The 20,663-nt window shown below is 34.0% G+C and overlaps 2 protein-coding genes across 2 annotated transcripts in view; both read left to right on the plus strand.

The window, feature by feature from the left end:
- The first annotated feature begins 1,865 nt into the window (after positions 1–1,865).
- Positions 1,866–6,903, plus strand: LOC143352333 (odorant receptor 24a-like). Its single transcript, XM_076784689.1, has 6 exons — positions 1,866–3,418; positions 3,546–3,897; positions 4,857–5,081; positions 5,306–5,419; positions 5,509–5,664; positions 6,001–6,903. The coding sequence occupies exons 1-6, from the start codon at positions 3,162–3,164 to the stop codon at positions 6,049–6,051; spliced, it is 1,155 nt and encodes a 384-aa protein (XP_076640804.1). The 5' UTR covers positions 1,866–3,161; the 3' UTR covers positions 6,052–6,903.
- A 4,065-nt stretch (positions 6,904–10,968) lies between these two features.
- LOC143352325 (unconventional myosin-Ie) overlaps positions 10,969–20,663 on the plus strand; it is a 47,478-nt gene continuing 37,783 nt past the window's right edge. The window contains exon 1 of the mRNA XM_076784671.1: positions 10,969–11,234. Within this exon, the coding sequence (XP_076640786.1) occupies positions 11,232–11,234 (3 nt within the window). The 5' untranslated portion in view covers positions 10,969–11,231. The remainder of the gene's footprint in view (positions 11,235–20,663) is intronic.

Genomic DNA, 20,663 nt, shown 5'->3' on the forward strand with positions numbered 1-20,663 from the left:
AGTCTGTGTAATAAGTAGATGTTCACGCGGATGTTCACGCAGGTATTACGTTTCGTCAAATTGATCAACGGAAATAGAGATTAGAGGCGTCCCTGTTGTTCGACGAAGATTTTATCATAGCAAAAACGACATAGTAATGTTAGCAGATTTTTATCAGAGGGGAAACAGACTATGACGATGCATAATTGTCGATTAACGATCTCAAAGATTATTATCGTTAGACTGCGGATCTTTATGTAAAATAAAAAGCTTGAATTGTAGGGAACAGAGGACAAAAATAAAATTAAAAAGTCGAAAATAATGTAACAACTCTAAATTCGTCTTTACAGTTTCGCATCGCATAATTTTTGCCATAAAATCTGCAGTTTACGAGGTAGATCACAACACAGAAATGTTGCAAGGCTTAACGATCGCGAATGTATGGTTTTCAGTTGTGTGGACCATTTTGCTGCAATAAGTTTGTTTAGTTAAAAATGTTACAACTTGTTAAATATATTACTTTTATTTATAAATCGAAGCTGCAAATCACAATGGCATTATTTATGGAATCACCTGATATACAGCGTGCTTTGACTCGCGTGATCACTCGGAGAATTGTACGGGCAGAATGATAGGTGGAAAAGTCCGTAGAGATTTGTAACCTATTTAACTTTGTCTCTGTGTTACCGACATTTTGGCTAAAGCTGTGTGCACACTGAAGCGACAACGAGTTGATGTTATCTTGAAAAATTCGCCGCTATTACCGAGTGAAAGAAGAAGAAGGCAACAGAAGTCGATGTTGCTTCGGTGGAGACACAGCTTGAGAAGATGATTTTTTTGATTTTGGAGAATTGACCGGAAAGAGTACCGGTGACTCGAGAACAAAGTGGAAATAGGACACACGTTTACATGAATTGTTTTATGTTCCAATGCAGCCATGTGTATATGTACATAAGAGTTGATTTATTGATACGATAATTTCAAATTTTCGATATCTCCAGAATAACTCATGCCTTCCAGATTTGTAAATTGTTTCCATTGATAGCGCCGACATACGTTTCGAATATCTCGATGATAACGAACGGAGTGTAAAGAGTACGTACTTATCGAAGAGATTTGAGTCAGTCGATTGAACATGTAATAATTAGACGCGAAAATTATTTGTTACTCGGTACATTGTAATATCATTTCGAGCAATATATACGTTCACGATTGTCATTCGTTGAGGGATACTTAATCTTGTAACGTTATATTGTACAACGTTCAGTTTCGTTCGTTCATCGTTCTACTACGAACTCATACTAGGACATGTAGAATTCCAGATACAGTATAAAAGAAGTACTTCTTTTTCAATTTTTCACGTCATAATAAAATGTTGATAGCGCGATATGTATGAAATAGATTTATACATGACAAGTTTCTCTTTATATGAAATAAAGATGAAATTCATATGAATCCGCTGTTTTTATTCTACGAACTTCGGTTGGACCTTTACGCCATTGCAGCAGTGCCTGGAAAATAATAACTACATCAAGTACAGTATAACGTCCATTTATAACCACTATTTTTAATCGTTTCTAACTGGCAAACCAATTTTGATGAAATTTTCAGCACGAATCTACAAAACGTTTAAATTTTCGTTACTGGCCCAAATAAAAAAGTTGTAAAAAACAGTTTTGACTATTTCATTCGTAATTTCGACTAAACGCAATTTTTACAAAATTTGTACTACATGCCATCTAGTAAATTAATCCTTCTAGCTTGACAGAAAAACTGAAGTCATTTATAAGAAAGTTATTCTGATTTAAAGTGTGTGCCATCAATTATGTGACAGACTGTCTATTGTATAATGTTCTGTTATGCATTATAAAACAGAAATGCGCATTATAAAGTGCTGTTGTATTTAATTAACACTTTGGTGTCGCCAAAATTTCGACATTTTCAAATACTCAGTAAGTGTACTATTTCGATGAAACTTTACAGTCTTCTAAAATACCAAAAATAACATGTACCATTTTTAGGTGTCACGATTCAAACCACCCCTCAAAATTCAACCCCTAGACCTCTAACAGTTGAAGGCAGAAGAAAAAATATTTTCACGTAGCTCTAAGTACGAAATATTTGTATACGCTATTACTTATCGTTCTTAACAATAAATGTAATGTTCTTTATAATAATTAAAATATTTATATATTGTTATAGGTAGCTAATGGTGACACATCTTTGAATTACGAGTTCTGCATCGATTGTGGAAGGCAGGAATTAAATCATACTGTTTTTCTTTCTTTCAATGATCTTAACCAGTTGAAGATAGTGTAACAATATTTTTAAATTACAATCTTCGCACAATTTTGTGCTTCACTTATCCGTTTTTGTTATAAGTGCATACAATCCGCAGTCTAGTAATATACGCGCTAAAAATTCCATAGATTGAACCTGAAAAGAAAGTTTATTTCCCAACAGTATGAATTTGTAATAAAAAAATTGAAACCTCGATTTTCTTATATTTTTACTGACTTTATAAAAGAACTATGAATATCAAAAACTGTAGTACATCATGAAGTTGACATTTGCAACTGAAACCATCGCCTACTTTAAAAACTCCTGCATAACTATTGTCAAGCCAGCACTGAAGAACTCGCAAGCATGAAAGAGCTTGGAAAATAGTTTATTCTGTTCCAGAGAGAAGTAAAACGATGAAACCCCACAGCAAAAACTGCAAAGCTGCCGGCTATTCGTGATCCAACAGAACTTCGTAAACTGATCTTCGAACGTACGTCGTTACGCTTTCATTATTTAACAGCGACAGAACTTTCGAACTCATCGAATATGTAAATGAATCTTCGGTATTGAAGCACATCGCCCGTACGGTAAATAATTTGCAGCATTGTCCACGCACGGTAGCAAATGCAAAAGAAACAGAGGGGACACATAATAGTCGATTCTGACTATAGTACTCTCAATTTTCCCGGTCCTACATAATGATACGTAATAGCGTGTGCTAGACGATTGACTCTGATCGATGAAATCACAACAGCCACTTCCATCCTTCGCGAAGTACAATTTGATTTTCGAGTCGGACGTTTCTTTCGTCCGCTGTCAACGATTCAGAAGACAGTTCGCGCGAGAAACTTGCCAAGAGCAAGTTCGGAACCTTTGCCGGTCAAAACACAATAGTTCCGATGTCGTCTAAGACAGTCATTACGAATCCCATCGTGATTAGTCTTCGCATGATGGGCGCCGAGCCGAGATCGTCGCGCACGATTCTGCAGCGGATCGTTTGCTCGTTCCTAATGGTGTCCTCCTTGTCCGGTCAGTTCTGGTACTGTGCTTCTTACAGTAAGAACGAAGAATTAGCCGACGTGTTGGACAGTCTAAGCGTGATTTTGTCAAACGGCATTACGTTCGTTAAAATGGTGATTCTTTGGTGGAACCGCCGGTAAGCAGCCATCGTGTCAATTATTCTTTGCTGCGCCGAGTACTATTCCGGAAATATTTAATAACTCGTATCCACGTTGTTTCTCTGTTATAGCCAACTGTAATAATTGTTCGATTACTTTATACAGAATATTTTTCAAAGCCCTAACGATTATTTTCGAAGATTGGAACAATCCTAATCTAGTCGGTCGGAACAAACGCTTTATGGTGGACAATGCCCTCGTGTCTGTACGAATATCGAATCTATTGCTGGTCGTTTACTTCATGACGTGTATTTTCTATACGGCAAGCACCCTGTTCATGTCCGACGACAGCGACGAGGGGCTCGATTCGAGCCAGAGGAAATTGTTGCTGAAAATGAGGTTTCCCTTCGAAGTGATGATCTCTCCGGTTTACGAAGTCGTTATAGTAGCGCAGTTTCTGCTCGAATGTTTCGTTGCTTTCACCGCGGCGATGTTCACGGCTCTGCTCGCAGCATTAGTGAGTTATTATTGGTATTATGGTTTCCGTATCGCTTCAAAGTTTCCCTCTTTACTCGATCCTCGTAGAAGATTTTACGATCAGTCGAGAAACGGATCTTGTATTGGGAATACTTTGGCATTTTTTTCGGATTCTTTATTTCATAATTAGACAGCGGATGTTTATGCAACTTCCAATTGTTATAGAAAAATTTTAAGAAAGTGGAATGAAATAAAATGCTATTTTTAATGGGAACAGCCTTTGTAGATCCAAAGCAAATACAAATCGTATTAAATTCTCTCGAATTTTATATTATAGCATTTTTTGAACATTTCCATAAGCCATAAATCCATAAAGATCCGCAGTCTATTCATAATTAATCAGATCCGAAAGATGTTTTTGGCACTTACCAGACGCGCTTATTTGTTCGGGCGAGTTCCGTGAAAATAATCGTGCAATGTCTCAACAAATGCAGTCTTGTTATGTTTAAAAAGTAATGCTAATTAGTCGCGTTCAGTGCTCCGTTGTTTTAGTGTCAACGCACTCACTGCCATTCACATTATGAACATAATACTGCAGATAAAAATGACAAAATTTTCATTGAGTATTTCGTATTTTTTTAAAAGAAATTAATGTATTCACCCGAAAAAAATAATATTATAAATTTAAAATGAATGGGCAAAAATGGACAAATATGTTCATAGTACTTAATATAGGGTAAGGGACCCAATTACTGTAGGGGTATCAATTTCTGTGCCTATGCTAATTATATTTATTTTTAAACCATTATAAAAAATTCAATGTCTCTTTTTTAATATTCATTACGCTTTTAAAAATAAATATAATTAATATAGGCACAGTAATTGGGTCCTTTACCCTAGCAAATTTCAAGATACGACAGCTACTTGGGCTGGCAGTCAATGCGTTAAAGCATTTCGAAAAACACCTGAAGCATTCTAAAAATTGTTTCATTTTCGTAGGTGTTACATGTAGGTAGTCAAGTAGACATACTGTGCCAGGAACTAATCAACCTTCCTAATCATCGGCAGGAGGAAAGATTATCCTCGTTCAGAAGTCTTGTGGTACAGCACCAGAAGATCATATGTCTGGGTGAAAGTATCAGAGATCTATTTATTAACATAGCACTGGTGCAATTTTTATCAAGCATTCTGGTTATCTGTAGCTTGGGCTTTATACTTGTAAATGTGAGTTACTCTTTCTTTATGCTGTTAGGTGTGCAAATTAATTCGTAGCCCTGGTGATTTATTACGTTGTTTCAAATATAGATTTGTTACGAGATGTATTTTTCATTTTTTGAATTTTGAATTTGAATATACATATTTTGATTGTTTTACATATTTAACATATTTTTGTTGTATTAATTTGTACCCCTAACACAGGGAATCGTAATTAATATGAGTTACTGTAGTCTTTAGGCACAGAGAACGGATCTTCAGTAGTAATAAAATGTTTACCATTTTACGTGGCTGTTAACTGCGAAGCGTTTGTTCTTTGTTACACCGGCGAATATCTTACATCAAAGGTGAGCTATTTAATTCTCCTTTTTTTACAAAGTATTTATATTTAAAAATTAGATGTACTTATAAGTGCCTGAAGAAATCATGTTTTCAGAGCGCAGATGTCCGACGAGCAGTATGTGATATGGATTGGTACAAGCTGAACAATCGAGATATGCGATTGATGTTGCTACTATTGTTGAGATCGCAAAAAGAGTTGACGCTTTCAGCCGGAAAATTTGTTATCCTTTCCGTGGAAGCGTTTGCCACTGTAAGACTGGAAATAGTAAAAATAACAAATTTGATCGTTTGACCTTTTTTTTTCTTGAAAACGAAAACTATTTCCGTTCATTTGAAATTGAAAATATTGCAATTTCCTCCGTAGGATGGGGGACCCAATTACTGTGCCTACGTTAATTATACTTATTTTTAGAGCATAACGAATATTAAAATGAGATATATATACAACATATATATTAACTGATATTAATGACCAAAATTTAATATCTCCTCTTTAATATTCATTATGGTTTAAAAATTAGTATAATTAATATAGGCACAGTAATTGGGTCCCTTACTCCATGTTAAATATAATTTCAATTTCTAGATACTCAAAGCTTCGGCTTCGTATATTTCAATATTGCTGGCTATGTCCTAGTTTTGCAAACAATATAATTGTTTATATCAAAGGATACGGACGACGAAATATACGGAGAGGCAGTGACGGTATAGTAATCACATGCATTGTGATTACGGGGCATTATTAGTGACAGAAATATAAAATAATTCTGCAATAATTACTTGAGATGTGTTATAGGAATTTAATGAAAGTGTTGAAAATATATTTTCAATTATGCTGCTTGAATCGGATCTTAATTGAGACATTCCTTTCAATCTTGTTCGAATGTTAGTTTTTGAAATTTCATAATACAAAATTGATTATGATGGTCGAAGAGAAAAGTACCATTACTATACGACTCTCCCCTATGTTTTGAGTTTTAAACTTATATGTTTCTCGGAGGAAACGCGAATTAAATCCGGACGTGAAATTGCTGCGATTTGCTGCAACCGTTATATGGTCTGGGGACATGAAACGCAGTACATTGTGTTATGTACTGCACTACTTTTTGAGATCCCACAGAACTTTTCCTTTAATCGATTGCATAAATCAGTGCTCGATAATGAAAGCACACGATAGAAATAATTCATAGTATCTGCAATGGCAGAGAAATTGCCTTGGTCTGACATAATAGCACATAATAGCAAGTGATCAATAATGGTTTGCAGAAAACAGAAACAGTTCCTTATTTTTTAATAATTCACTTTTATTTCTGTTAGAGTTTTACTTGAAAGTGTCTTTATACTGTATGAATTAATTTGAAACAATGAAATATTTAATGCTTAAAATGTACTGGAAAAGCGTGTAAAATAGAAAATATGTGGATTTTCACTCGAGGAGTACATGAGAATTAAGAACGGATTAATAGCAGTATATAAAAGTATACATATATATATATATATATATATATATATATATATATATATACTGCTCTTATATTTTAAATCTTATACGTTTCCTCTGTCTGTGACCTTGAATGACCTTGAGTAGTTATATTGAATTCCTAATGAAAGGGAGTATCATCATAGGTGTTTAAAAATGGATGGTTCCGTTTAAAAAATAAAGGTGACGTTGAGATTTCTAAAAAAAATAACGAAAACAAATATTTTTATGGCATCGTATGAGCGTCACCGAACCGTTCACATTGTCCTTAACATGGTCATGGTTGCTCGTACCACCGGTTGCTCACGCTCGAATCTCCCATCAGGCGGCGTGCACCACCGGTTGCTCACACTTGAATGTTCCATCAGACGGTGTGTACCACCAAAAATGTAGTTTGTTTAGTAACTAGAAAAAATTGCCATATAGTTGAAAATTTAACGTATATTAATTGAAAAAAGGTAAAGCATGAATACGAGCGCCGCCCCACGGCGAGAAACACAAATAGTAGTTTAAAAACAACAAAGGTATTTGAGGTGCAAACGTTACTTGACTTACCCTGCATATACATGTACATATACATATGCATACCTGTTAATAACATAAAACCCACAGCCAGCGGACTGGGAATGTCGATCACTACTTCTCTATTTACCTGTCACAAACCAAGCGCCATTTAAAAACACAACATGTGCAGCTTGCTAACGTATTAAATCTAAACACATTGTTTGTGCATCTGGTGATATCCTCTGCTTCTAATGTAAGTAATGGCTGTCAATAAGCGTAGTAATCTAATCAGTACCGTCGATAACGAATAGTTATGGCTACACATTGGTGAATCATAGAGAATCGCTATCGGTCTTCGCATAAATACAAGAGTGATTCAGAGTAGGTATCCACACGAATACAATTTGGTACAGATACGCCGCCATTTTTATAACAGATAGTCTCTTAACCGTCCGACGTTCAGATAAAAGCCATAGTTAATACTCTTTGACTCTATATCTGCATTATAATCATTAAAATTTATTTTTTTTCGCATAGTAGTATTCTTGAAACAAATATTTGATCAATGAAATTCGCATAGATCAAAGTTGCAAAAGTGAAATAAATTTTCGCAGTTCTGTTTTACAATTCTTGTAGCACCTTAAGCTCTAATTTATTATTCTTTATTTATTATTCCATTTATGATAAAAATGAATAACCACAATTCAAATTAGTAAATAAATCCACAGAATTTAAAAATACTGTTGTACTATAATTTCGGACTTAGCGATTAGGAAAAGGAATAAATGTATACTTAGCCCATGTATGTTGTAATGAATGCGAACAACTTTAATTTTGCATAAAAAAATCTGTAGTCTATTTATGATGTTTCAGTCCTTAGGTGAACTATTGGGGCCGATGCAGCCCCACTTTTTATGATAATAATTGTTTAATGTATATAGCTATTAATATTATAAGTATTTTTGGATTTAGACGAAATTTTACTATCTCACTACGTTTCTATTTACCGTTTTTAATAGAGATGGAAATTAAATATAAATATAATATTAAATATAGTTTAATCGAATCATGGAATTTTTAAAGTACACGTTGAAATAGATTATGTATAAAATAGAAGTGTGTACAATAGATTTATTCAGTTTTTAGACTTCGTCGCGTATTGAGCTCGTCGCGAAAATTACAAGAAATTGTAAGATTACATTTATTACAGTGGGAAAATTTGTCCTTGATCAAACACGCTGGATAATACCGATATATTGCGACGTGTACGATTATAGGCGTAACAGGTGTTACCCGTGCTATATAACTGAAAAGTATTTTTAGAATGTACCGTTGCACAGAGAGAGCAACGGCACACGAAAGTGCTACCTGTTATCGGCGCAGCTGCAATTAGGAACAATGACACTGGCCACCGTTGTGCGCCTTTTATGTTACCGACACTTTTATGTATCGACTGGTTCAAGTTCCTTTGTTTGGTCCTTTTGTCTCCTTTGCACCGCTGTTCTAACTGTTTCCCACTTTTTTTTTTTTGAAGATCACAAACCAACAATTTCCATTTTCAATTCCATTTCAATTTCTATTCTTTTATATGAAAAATAATGACTTGGTTTAAATCAATTTCGAACAAATCCTAAGAGCCTTTTCGCATTTAGCTAGGTTGTGTTCGTAGTCATCACTCTGGAATGGTCTATTTGCTAGGAGTGGTAATTGCAAACAGATAACAAAGAGGTTCACTGAAATGTGAGATACAATATAAAATATTACTTAGTTTATACTAAAAGTACGATTAACACGTAATTGTTCAATGTAAATGTAATTGTTCCATGAAATTGTTATTTTATTTTAAAAACAAGTACGTAGGTTTTGGTCCTTCTTTTTTTTTTTAGAATGTTTTGAAGAACTAAATTTTCATCAGCGTATGCAATCTACGGATAATACTAGAAGCAACTCAGTTAAATAGACAGATAAACTATAACACAGATAATAGAAAATGATAGAAACTTCAACGCTTGTAGTGTAAAACGAAAGCTCGTGAAGCAAACGTACTATTTTTTATCTGACAATTACGTACAATCTTTTTCAAATAAATTATCTCAAATCTAGCGCGTTCGTTAACGATGTGTTCTGTTTGCGCTCTGTTTCGTGTCTTCTGGTGTCTAGTACACTCCGTTAAACAATTTTTCAGCGGTCAAATTTTCACAATTACATCCTGTTACAAAGATTACCACTTACAGCTAAACAATTATTTTGAACCATAACTATACACTGAGTGTATTTCTGATATGATTATACGCGTTGCTTTAGAAAAATTTCAAGATCAAACTTACTTGGACCTTTTGTCGATTTTTATAATAAAGGTAAGGGACCCAATTGCTTTATGGGTAACAATTACTGTTCCTACATTAATTATACTTATTTTTATAGCATAATGAATATTGAAAAAGATACTAAATATTTTTCATTAAAATCAGTTAATATGCTATATATCTTTTTTTCAATATCCATTATGCTTTAAAAATGATTAATATAGGCACAGTAATTGGGTCCCTTACCCTATTCAACAATTTTCGCGCATCTGTAATTTCAGTATACAATTTGCAAAATAAAAAATCGGTCATTTTCCCCGGCACTGGTTTCGTATGAGAAAAGAAAATTAGTACATGCGAACGAAGAAATAAATAATATAATGTATTGTATACAGGGTGTCCCAGCTAACTTGACCACCTTGAATATCTCGCTTAGTGTTAGTTAAATCTTCAGTTAAAAAATTGGCATATTTGTTACCATTTAGTGTACCATTAACATCAAACCAATTATAATGCTTTTCGGATTTTTCATACCCAAGGTCACACAAAGGTCATTGTATAATACGTCATTGAAGAGGTCTTCACTTTTACTATTACATCGCGATAAAGAAAAATATATAGTTCCATAAAAAAAAATAGATGACCTTGAAAAAAGCTTTTTCCGAATCATTATATTGCCCCTTCGGTTAGGTTAATATTGTCCTATAACGTTTATTTCTATTACTAACACTAAGCAAGATATTCAAGGTGGTCAAGTCAGCTGGGACACCCTGTATATTATATTGGATAATTTTAACGCGGTACATATTGTCGCATCTTCAGTGTACATACAATTAAAAAAAAAAAATAAAATTCACGGGACAATTGACCGTCGGCTGTAAATTCTCAGCCAACAAAAAATCGATCTTTTTCCCATGCATATACGTTGGCGAGTGTACCGGCAACCGATAAGAGAGGGCTTATCGAGTTTTCAAATCGGCAACCGACTTTCCCGCTAATCTATGTTTGCATATCGGTGGGAGAATAAGGACGGAGCGTCGCAGATACCGTTTACGGTGCCGAAGGGCGTGCAGAAAAAAAATGGGTGTGTACATAAATGTTTTCGTTCTCACAAGCGAGGTATAACAGGCGCGTACTTGCTTCACGTTCGCGTATTTACGCGAGCGAGAGTCCTTAAGTAATTACGAAGGTGGAACCGACGGTTTTTCAGAATGACGTTCCGCGCGACATGACGACAGTGTCTGTGACCGGCGCGGCGCACTGACTCATCGATCAGTACACGTCGAGCCGCAGCACGGTTCGGTTCGCGTCTTACGTTCTTTTCGCGAACGTCAAATGTTGAACGAGGTGGTGGTGCTCCGTGATTGTTTACCGTGCTACGTGTGCCTCGATTCGCGTGACCACACGCGAAACGACGACGGTGTGTCAACGACTCCCTTTTCGCGAGTGGATCGTTCTTGTGCCTCTACATTTTTCGGATATTAACGGCCCTCGACGCTGACGACTCGCCGGATCGGAGACGTCGACATGGTAAGTGTATGTAAACATCTGATTGGTTGTTGGTAGACTAAGGACTCTTACACGTTTAGAGTGATAGTCGGTGGGCGAGGTTTTGGGATTGTAGGAGGACTGGTAGAATTTAGGGTTAGGGACCCAGTTACTGTGGCGTTACCAATTACTGTGCCTATATTAATTACACTTGTTTTTAAAGCATCAGCTAATGTTGTATATCACTTTTTATGCTTTAAAAATAATGAATATAGGCACAGTGATTGGTACCTCCATAGTAATTGGGATCCTAACCCTAGCTAAATGTGGAAACTATAATATTTTGGACATAATCTAATAATAATAATTTGGACGTAATGCGGTGGTTTTTTATAATAATATGATGTGACAAACCAAAACGAGTACATTGACATTAATATCCGTTATTTAATATTAATGTTCGTTCATTAATGTAACTTCAATATAATTAAAAATTTTCGAAATTGAATGGATATGTAAAAAAATATATTTTAATGAAACGTGGTGTGTATGAATTGGTACCGTGAAAGATAAGGCGTTTCTAATTTTGTATAAAAAATAGTTGAAATCAGTTGCGCTTGTAATTAATATGACCGGTACCAAAACAGTTTAGAAAAGATGAATGAAAAATTAATGATTTAAGTGTTTGCATTTGCAAAGTAATGTCTCTGCTAATTTCCTAATAAAATTTATGGGGAATGATTTATAAGACAATTCGGACGGCTTGTATAAATACCGTGTTTTTATTTGGCTTGCGTTGTTATTTCCCAGATCTGGAATGAAGATAAAATCGAATTTCAAGCGTAGATATTCACTTAACAAACTTATCATGATAATCTGACAAGGATAAGACGTAGTGTGGCTACGTTGTATCGGACATTGATAAAGAACATTTCAACGCTTTGAACAGAAATTGTTTTATATCGGATTGTACTATAGCATTACGAATGTAACGAAGACTAACGGTTATTTTGTAAATTGGGCAACAGCCCATAGCAATGACAAGCAACCCGCGGAATGCAGTGGGCCAAAAATTGGAAACCTAATTACTACGCGCGGGCCGCATCGAACGCAACATTAAATACTTAAACATACTAATTAAATACTTAACACGTTTGGCGCCGCGTCACCCATATTTGGGTGACGGAATTATTTGTGCAGGTTTTAAAATTAATTTTTACGTTGATGTATTCATTGTACCAAACTTGATTAGGATCTGTAACATGCAAGAAAGTTGGAGGATTACTCAGTATCATACATTTAATTTTTTGCAATTTTTATTTCATTAAATAACTTACTTTGATTTTATGGAATTTTTGGGGTTTCTAGTTGGGCGTTCAAAGTGTTAAACATGCTAATCAAATCATTTTAGTTTGTAGGATGTATTTGTTATTTCTTGCATAAATGTACAATAAAACGTTTTTTTTTTGTTTGATCCATTATTTTTTATTGTCGGATAATATATTGTAAAAATATTTCCAACAAAAGTTACTCAGTATTCAGCTAACGATAAATTATGTTAATGAACATTTGACTTCAATTTTTATTATGAAATCATATAATTTTTTTCATGCAAATCAATGCATCTTTCTATTCTCTTTAAAAAAATATTAAGGTATTTGCGTCGTAAATTGATTAGTGTAGATCTTATGTTTTTGTCTGGAAAAAAAGCGGCAAAAAATCTGTAGAAACGAAACTATCCAACGAATTTGTTTGAAATTTTGTGGAGAGATTACCACAGGTACAACGCTTATTTGGCAAAAAAAATTTTGCAAAAAGTTGTTAACATTAAGTAATATGGGCTAATCGAAAATCTCTGTTTTCTGTCCATTTTTTATTTATTAAAGCATACAACAAATTCTTTAATAGATTTTGGTCTGGAACTAATTGTCTTGGCAAGGTGTAATATTGATCTAACTTTGTGCAAAAAATCATGAGACACTTCGAGATGCTTTCGTCGCAATTTATGTTTAAATATCAACTTTCAGAATTTCCGAGAATGAATCGCGCGGATGTCATGATTATTTGATGTTTCAGGTGAAATTTTTTAGGGATATATCATTTATAATGAAGGAAAAGGTGAAATAGTTAGTTAGAATTAATTGTTTAAATAAAAAAAATTTTTAAATAATTTCTTTATGTGGACTAACCTCAAGCCTCTTTGCGTTACGCTCATTTTTTATTTATGGAGGAATACAAAAAATCCTTTGAATACCTTCGATCTGGAACGAATCGTTTTGGCAAGGTATAATATTGATCTAACTTTGAGTAAAAAATCTTGAGACCCTTCCAGACCGTTTCGCAGCAATTTATGTTTAAATATCAACTTTCAGAATTTCCAAGCATGAATCGCGCGGACGTTACGATTATTTGATGTTTCAAGTAAAAAGAAGAAAAATGTGAAATAGTTAGTTAGAATTAATTTGTTAAATAAAAAAAAATTTAATAATAATTTCTTTATGTTAAATAAGCAAATGTTTCGTTCATTAGTGAAAATTTTAAGGTATATATATTAGATAATAAAAAAAATGTGACATTCATACGTATAATAAAATGTTTAATAACAATTCTTTTTCGTTAAATAAACGAAGTTTTCGTTCACTGGACCACTGTCGCAAAGATGCAACAGGCATTTTTCTGACAGTGGTTTAATGAGCGCTATAAAAATAATTTATATAACAAAAAAATTGTTAATAAATATTTGTTTATACATAAAGAATTAATAAATCATATGCATTTCACATTTTCCTTTATTATTAAGAAATATTCCTAAAAAATTTCACCTAAAATATCAAATACACCGTAACTTCCACACAATTCATTCTTGGAAATTCTGAAAGTTGATATTTAAACTTGAATTGCGGCGGTAGGGTCAGGGAGGGAAAAATATATTAAAGGATTTGTTGTATGCTTCCATAAATAAAAAATGGGCAGAAAACAGAGATTTCCGATTAGCCCATATTACTTAATGATTAACAACTTATTTAAAAAAAAATTTTGTGCCAAATAAGTGTTGTACCTGTGGCAATGTCTTCACAAATTTTCAAACAAATTCGTTGGATAGTTTCGTTTTTACAGATTTTTTGCCGCTTTTTGATCAAGTGCTTATCACTGGTCTCTATAAAGTATAAATATCGTTCTTCGAAGAAGTTTAGTTTTAAAATGAACCATAAATACCCTAGCCTAAGCTAATTAACAAATTCAACAAAAATTTATAATCGATCGAGTATTTTACAAAAAGAAGTAGAAAGTGACTTTCTTTGTTGATTAATTTAGTTTTCTCTTAGAAAGTCGAAGCATCGAATCAGATTCACTTTTAAAATGATAAAAAGCTCGTACGTTGTGAACGTTGTTGCTGGAATCTTTATCTTGAAGAGCATGTTAATATGGAGATAGTTGAACGACCTTCAAGTAAAGAGAAATACAAGTTTCGAACGAATTCCGTTCCTTTTAACTATTTTTTTCAAGCTATTGAAGACAGTGGTGTAAGAAGATAACTCTAATCTTGCTTTTTGGACTCTCCATGCTAAACACAAAAGATGCGAATATTTACATAAAATTGTAATCGAACTGCGAATAAATTGAAGAACGATATAAATAAATACACTCATGAGCACAAGTTAAAGCTACGAATGAACATTTTATTAAAATTATTTTCTTCGACTGGCGAAACGATTTATCGCGCGATGCGATTTCACATTTACAATGTATTTACATAATATTTTCTTTTTCGCTTCTGTTCGAAGAATTTACTGACGCAGTTTCGTTGGAAAATCCTGGCGCGTATATTTATACGTGATGGAGCTCGGCAAAAATGTTGAACTAAAAATATGGTATCTCATTCGATCGTGTTCAATTTTGAATCCAAAGAAAATCGCATTCTCCGGTGAAAGTGCAGCGAACACTTTCGTCGACGCGTTTCCTTTCAAATTTTCGAAACGCGTCAGATCGAAATAAAGTCTGGTTAATAAAGCGACTTAGGCGACTAAACCTTCCGTTGACTAAGTAGATTAGTCATCAGTGATTATGTATGCGAAGTCGGATCTCTACGATTTCCATAAATCGGTACTTTCTCGCATTCAAAGAAACTGAATATGTAATTCTGTGCCGGCGATTCAAATAGATCAGAACCGAAACGAACGTAAACAAAATCCCACAACGATTAGGCTTCTCTTATCTCTCATTAGGTCGCATGCTGTGTGAACGCATTGAATACCGCGATCGAGTCATCATTATTAGATGACTAATTTCGTTGCGTGTACATTCACGTTTGACATTCTTTGTATTAACATTCTTAGAGCGTCGACAGAATTAATCGTTTCATTATCGGCGAATCAAGATTTTCTATTATTGACAATCTGACGGAAGATTTATCGATTTTAGTGATTAAATGTTGAGTTAAAGCGTGTAGCCGGATAAGGAGTAATGGAATGACAAAGAAACTCGGATTTTTCAGTAAATTTCTCTTATTCTCTTCAGTTGAAAATTCTGAAAACAATCAGGCGTATTTTAGCTATTAGAATGCACACCTATGAATTTCCTCAGAATTTTTAGCTTCGAAATCGAATTTTAAAAAATGTTGAAATGCCGATTTCTTTTAGATGTTATGAGATACTTAGTTTATATTTTTACAGTTTTAGCATCTCGTTATGGTCGTTAGCATATAATTTTTCAGATTTTTCAAAGTGGGAGCACATAGTTGAAAAAAAAATCAAAAACACGTTATTATTATTATATAACTATTTTTTCCGAAGTTTGTGTGTCGAAGGAATTTTAATTGGTAATAAATAAGTGAAGGTCAGTGGCACACGTACACATTTTGATCACCGTGTTACTGTTATAGTCGAGCAACACTGCAGCCAGTGTTCAATATGCAGATTATGATAGTCGGTCTACTACTCTAACCATTGTCACTATTGTAGTAAAGCGAAATTCACAGAAGCAATTGTGTTGAAACGGTAATGAACGTCTTTATTTTGTCTTGTCATTGAACCGAGGAAAAATGAATCACTTCCCGTACGCGGGGAAACAAAGGAACTTTGTAATAGACAGCTTGAACGCGGTGTTGCACGAAATGATCGGAAAGTGGAGCCAATCTTGTTATTTAATGATTCTTTCCCAATGCTTTGCGGCGTAACAGTTTTGTGAAAACTATGAAAATCTGTGTCACACAGTTTCAATAAAAATCCATTTATATTCAAAACTTTTCTACCTATAAAAAATGATAAAAACGAAAAGAAATTATGTTTCTCTTAGAAAAATTGTCTGCCACCTAAAAAAATTATTTTATCAGCACTTTATTAGAATTTCGTTGAATAATTTTGAAAGGTGTTATTTTATTTTAATACGAAAAGCAAAATATTCTCACGAAGTACTGAAAATAAATTGAAAACTCCAATTTTCTTTTGTTATCTGAAAAATCATATTTTGAGCTGTCCCTCATTTTTAAAATGAACCTCCTCATGTTCTCTTTAAAATTGTAATATTGCGATTTTTCTGCTAGTCTAAGAATAAAAGATCGAGAATGCTTCGAACTGCGGAGCATTTAATAAGGAATAAAGAATAAACAAAGAATATGTGACATAAGATTTTGCGTGCAGAATATCATTTTAGAAAATTTCTTATTTCAAAAACGATCGTGTTGCGCGACTAACAACGTGAGTGTTTAACGTGTCTGTCTACCAATGGCCGTTTCGACTTGAAACAAACGGACGATAACACGGTATGAAGTATGGCCTGTCATCCATCGGCGATATTGTCTTGTCTATCAATTTACGAACTGTAGTATGCAACACTGGCCAACGTTTATGAAAACATTAACGCAGCTCGGGAATAATAAGTAACAGATAGGTTACAACAGCAGGTAAATTATTATCGCTACATTATACGCGGTCAAGGTAGTTGATTCACTGCGTACAGCTATCTTATTAACACTGTATCGACTATGTTTTGCTTTAACGAAAATAGCAATTAGAGCATATACAGAAACACTTAACGCATTCGAAACTAATATTAACACGATTGAGATAACCAGGTCACTGGTTCAATTAATTCGAGCTGATACAATTAGCGTATTTAAATTCACGTGTTTAATAGCCCACAAGTGATGACAGGAAGTCCGCTTGTAATTGCAATTATACAGAGAACGCGCGATACAGCCAATTAAATGCGCTGAATTAACACTGCGAATCGTTTAGATCCAGATTACACGGAGGAACGTAAAAACAATTACAATTAACCAGCTGCTTTGATAAATTCTTAGTTGATGCTTTCGCATGGGTACTACATCTGTTATTCAATTTGTTTCTCATGAACATACTCGGGCGTGATCCGGATGAAGTTATTAAATGTTTATTTCCTCGATGATTTTAAGCATTCGCATAGTTAGATAAAGATGAGGAAATGCTTTTTTTAAGTGGCTAGTACGAGCTAATATGAGAACTCCTTAGACTCCTGCGAGTTCTAGGCCTATGCCGGAGTCATTTCTGACTAGTGTTCCTGATTTCTCAACATTTTTCATTTCTCGAGAAATGAGAAATAAGACTATATTTCTCGATAACTTTCGAAAATTCTCGAGAATTTTTAATAAAATAAAAAAATATTGGGAAACTTTTACCAAACTTTTATAAAGTGAAACATTACGCTTTCGTTTTGAAATGATTTCTTAAGAAGCATAATGCGTCTAATGTAGAATCAGACAATCTACTTCTTTTTTTTTGTAACAAAATCTGTAGCCGTAGAAAAATTTCTTTCGTTTTGTGTGGACGTTGGCTTTATCGTATACAGAACATCCAAAAGTTGCTGAAGATTGGATGTCCTTTTGTCAGTGGACTCAAAAATTTGGAATTCCTTTGTTAGAGTCTGGAATTTATTTTCTTCTGTCGCTAAACTCTTGACACTAAATTCTTGAAGGCTATCTGCAATTTCTAATTCTAACTGTTTTTCCAGTGATAGTTCCTCATTCTGAGAATCTGAATGTTATTCACTACTTTCATAAGAATCATTGTTATATTTTCCAAAAAGTCTGCTTAGAATTTGTTTTGATGTTAAATAAAAAAATGTATCTTCTGAATCTTTTTGCAGAGATTCTGGATTATGCAGATATTTTATAAGGGATACAGCAATCTTGTCTCTTCTTTTAGATATTTCTTCTTTAGTAACAACAAGAAACTCATTACTCAATTCAGTATTCAGTTTTTCTAGTTATAAATAAAAATTTAAGAGAATTTAAGAATTTATATGTTATAAAATAAATGGGATTCATAAGAATTTTCCTAAATTTAAATTTCTCGAGAAATACTGGAATTTTTCTCGATAAATGAGAAATAATCAATTATAAAATTTCTCGAGAAATTCTCGATAAAGAATTCTCAAGAAGGAACACTATTTCTGACCCACACCAATATTTCGCTACAGTTTTCTTTCGATATAAGGCGATCGCTCGGGACCGGCTTGCGTCGTATTTTGAACGAAGAAGCGGGGATAGCGATTTCCATATTTCGAAATAAAAAGCGTCGTCTTGTATCGAAATGATTAAAAGTGCGATTTTTAGTCGAAAATCGTGAAAAATGGCAATTTTCCCAATTTTAATCGTTTATAACTCGCAAACGAGGTAACCAATATCGGTGAAATTTTCAGCATGGAATTTATTCGAGCGAATCAAACACATTCTTTAAATTTTCAATACAGACTCAGATAAAAAAGCTGAAAAAACTAACTTTTACTATTTCTTTTGCGATTCCGACGAATTCAAATTTTTTTCAAAAATTTTTTACGCCTCGTCTAATAAACTAATCCTTCTAACTTCTCAATAACATTCAAGTCATTTGATCTAATTTTAAGAAAGTTATATTGTTTCAAATAGTGTGTAATCAGTTTTGCTTTACTGTATGTCTTTCCATTCTGTGGGGAGATGCTCAGTTTAATATTTCATAGGCTTTGTTCAAACAAAAACTTTACTTTCTTGTGTTTGGTCTCATTGGTATTTCCATTGTCAAACATTTTTTTAAAAAAGTTCCACCGTTCCTGTTTTAAATTGATCCTATTATGTGCTTTCATTGATGCCCCTTGCTTTGAAACATTTTTTCAAAAATGCTCCACGGTTCCTGCTTCAAACGGAACCTATTAACACTTTGACTGCCAAACTAGAAACCGCAAAAATTCCATAAAATCCAAGTAAGTTATTTAATGAAACAAAAATTGACAAAAATTTAATGTATAATATTGAGTAGTTCTCCAACTTTTTTGCATTTTACAGATCCTAATCAAATTTGGTACAATGAATATATTAACGTAAAAATTCATTTTAAAACCTGGACAAATAATTCCGTCACCCACATATGGGTGACATGGCAGTCAACGTGTTAAAAAGCTTTAGAAGTGTTTCGTGAGTCAGTTCGCGACGTTCGAAGACGTTCCAGCAAAATTTCGCGGTGCGCGAGTGAAAGGTAAGAAGAAAAAAAAAGAAAGAAAAAGAAAAACGGTTGAATTACGATTCCATAACGGGCGTTATACTTGGTTCTCGTCGAGAAACCTCGGGAGAAAATTGTTCCCGAGCCGTGTCAGTGTTCGCGCGTTCTTCGCGTCCGAATTTGCATCGAGACGTCGTTGCTGCCTTGAGCTCAATAAACCGAACTGGAAGGAAGGTGGTGCCTTGAGAGAAATGATTGTCGCTATTGACCATGATGCGTTACACGTATGTATGTACATCCTGCGTTATGATTGCCCGGAGCTTTTGTAGCCGTTGTCGTTAAGGATTCCGACGACGAAGTATCGCGGCGTGGGCGTATATCCATTTACATCATCCCGTTAAAGACTATAATGATTGTTGAGCAGCGAACTCGGCTCGTCTGCGCGATAGCTAATATCAAGATTGTAGGAAACAGTACTCGAACCGTTTGTCGACAGGAACTATACACTGACTAACACCTGTGTGTACATAATAAGACTGTACAGGGTGTACGCGGTACTATTTGCCACGGTTTTCGCGTAAATGATAAGCGCTGTTGTCGTATGTCGACTTCTCATGGTCGCGATATTTTTAAGTTCAATAAACAATTTGTTTTGCCAATAAGTACAATGCGAATGAAAAGACACTATTCGCACCAATTCTAACTAATTTTTAAGATGGTTTTTAGTTTAAGAATGTTCGAAATGTTGATATTTTCGAGAATAGAGAAAACAACTCGCGTTTCATCGATGAATATTTTGACTCGATATTATCAATATTTTCAGAAATATTCTGTTGTTCTTACTCATTAACATTTTTCTATATTGACAATATTTTGAAAAATATCAATTACTTTTATCCAGTAACAATTTCGTGTATTGGCCACATTTTCTTTTTCTGTATTGTCGATATTTTCGGAAATGATTAATTACTTCGTCCATTAACATTTTCCTAGGTTCCCGCTATTTCCAGAAACATTTAAT

Source organism: Halictus rubicundus, chromosome 3 (genome assembly GCF_050948215.1).
Source record: "Halictus rubicundus isolate RS-2024b chromosome 3, iyHalRubi1_principal, whole genome shotgun sequence".
Classification (NCBI taxonomy): Eukaryota; Metazoa; Arthropoda; class Insecta; order Hymenoptera; family Halictidae; genus Halictus; species Halictus rubicundus.

Excerpts from the sequence above, each read along its gene's own strand:
- LOC143352333 (XM_076784689.1), top strand. The coding sequence starts at position 3,162 with ATGTCGTCTAAGACAGTCATTACGAATCCCATCGTGATTAGTCTTCGC. Across the intron at positions 3,419-3,545 it reads ATTCTTTGGTGGAACCGCCG|AATATTTTTCAAAGCCCTAA; the intron begins GTAAGCAGCCAT and ends TACTTTATACAG. Across the intron at positions 3,898-4,856 it reads CGGCTCTGCTCGCAGCATTA|GTGTTACATGTAGGTAGTCA; the intron begins GTGAGTTATTAT and ends TCATTTTCGTAG.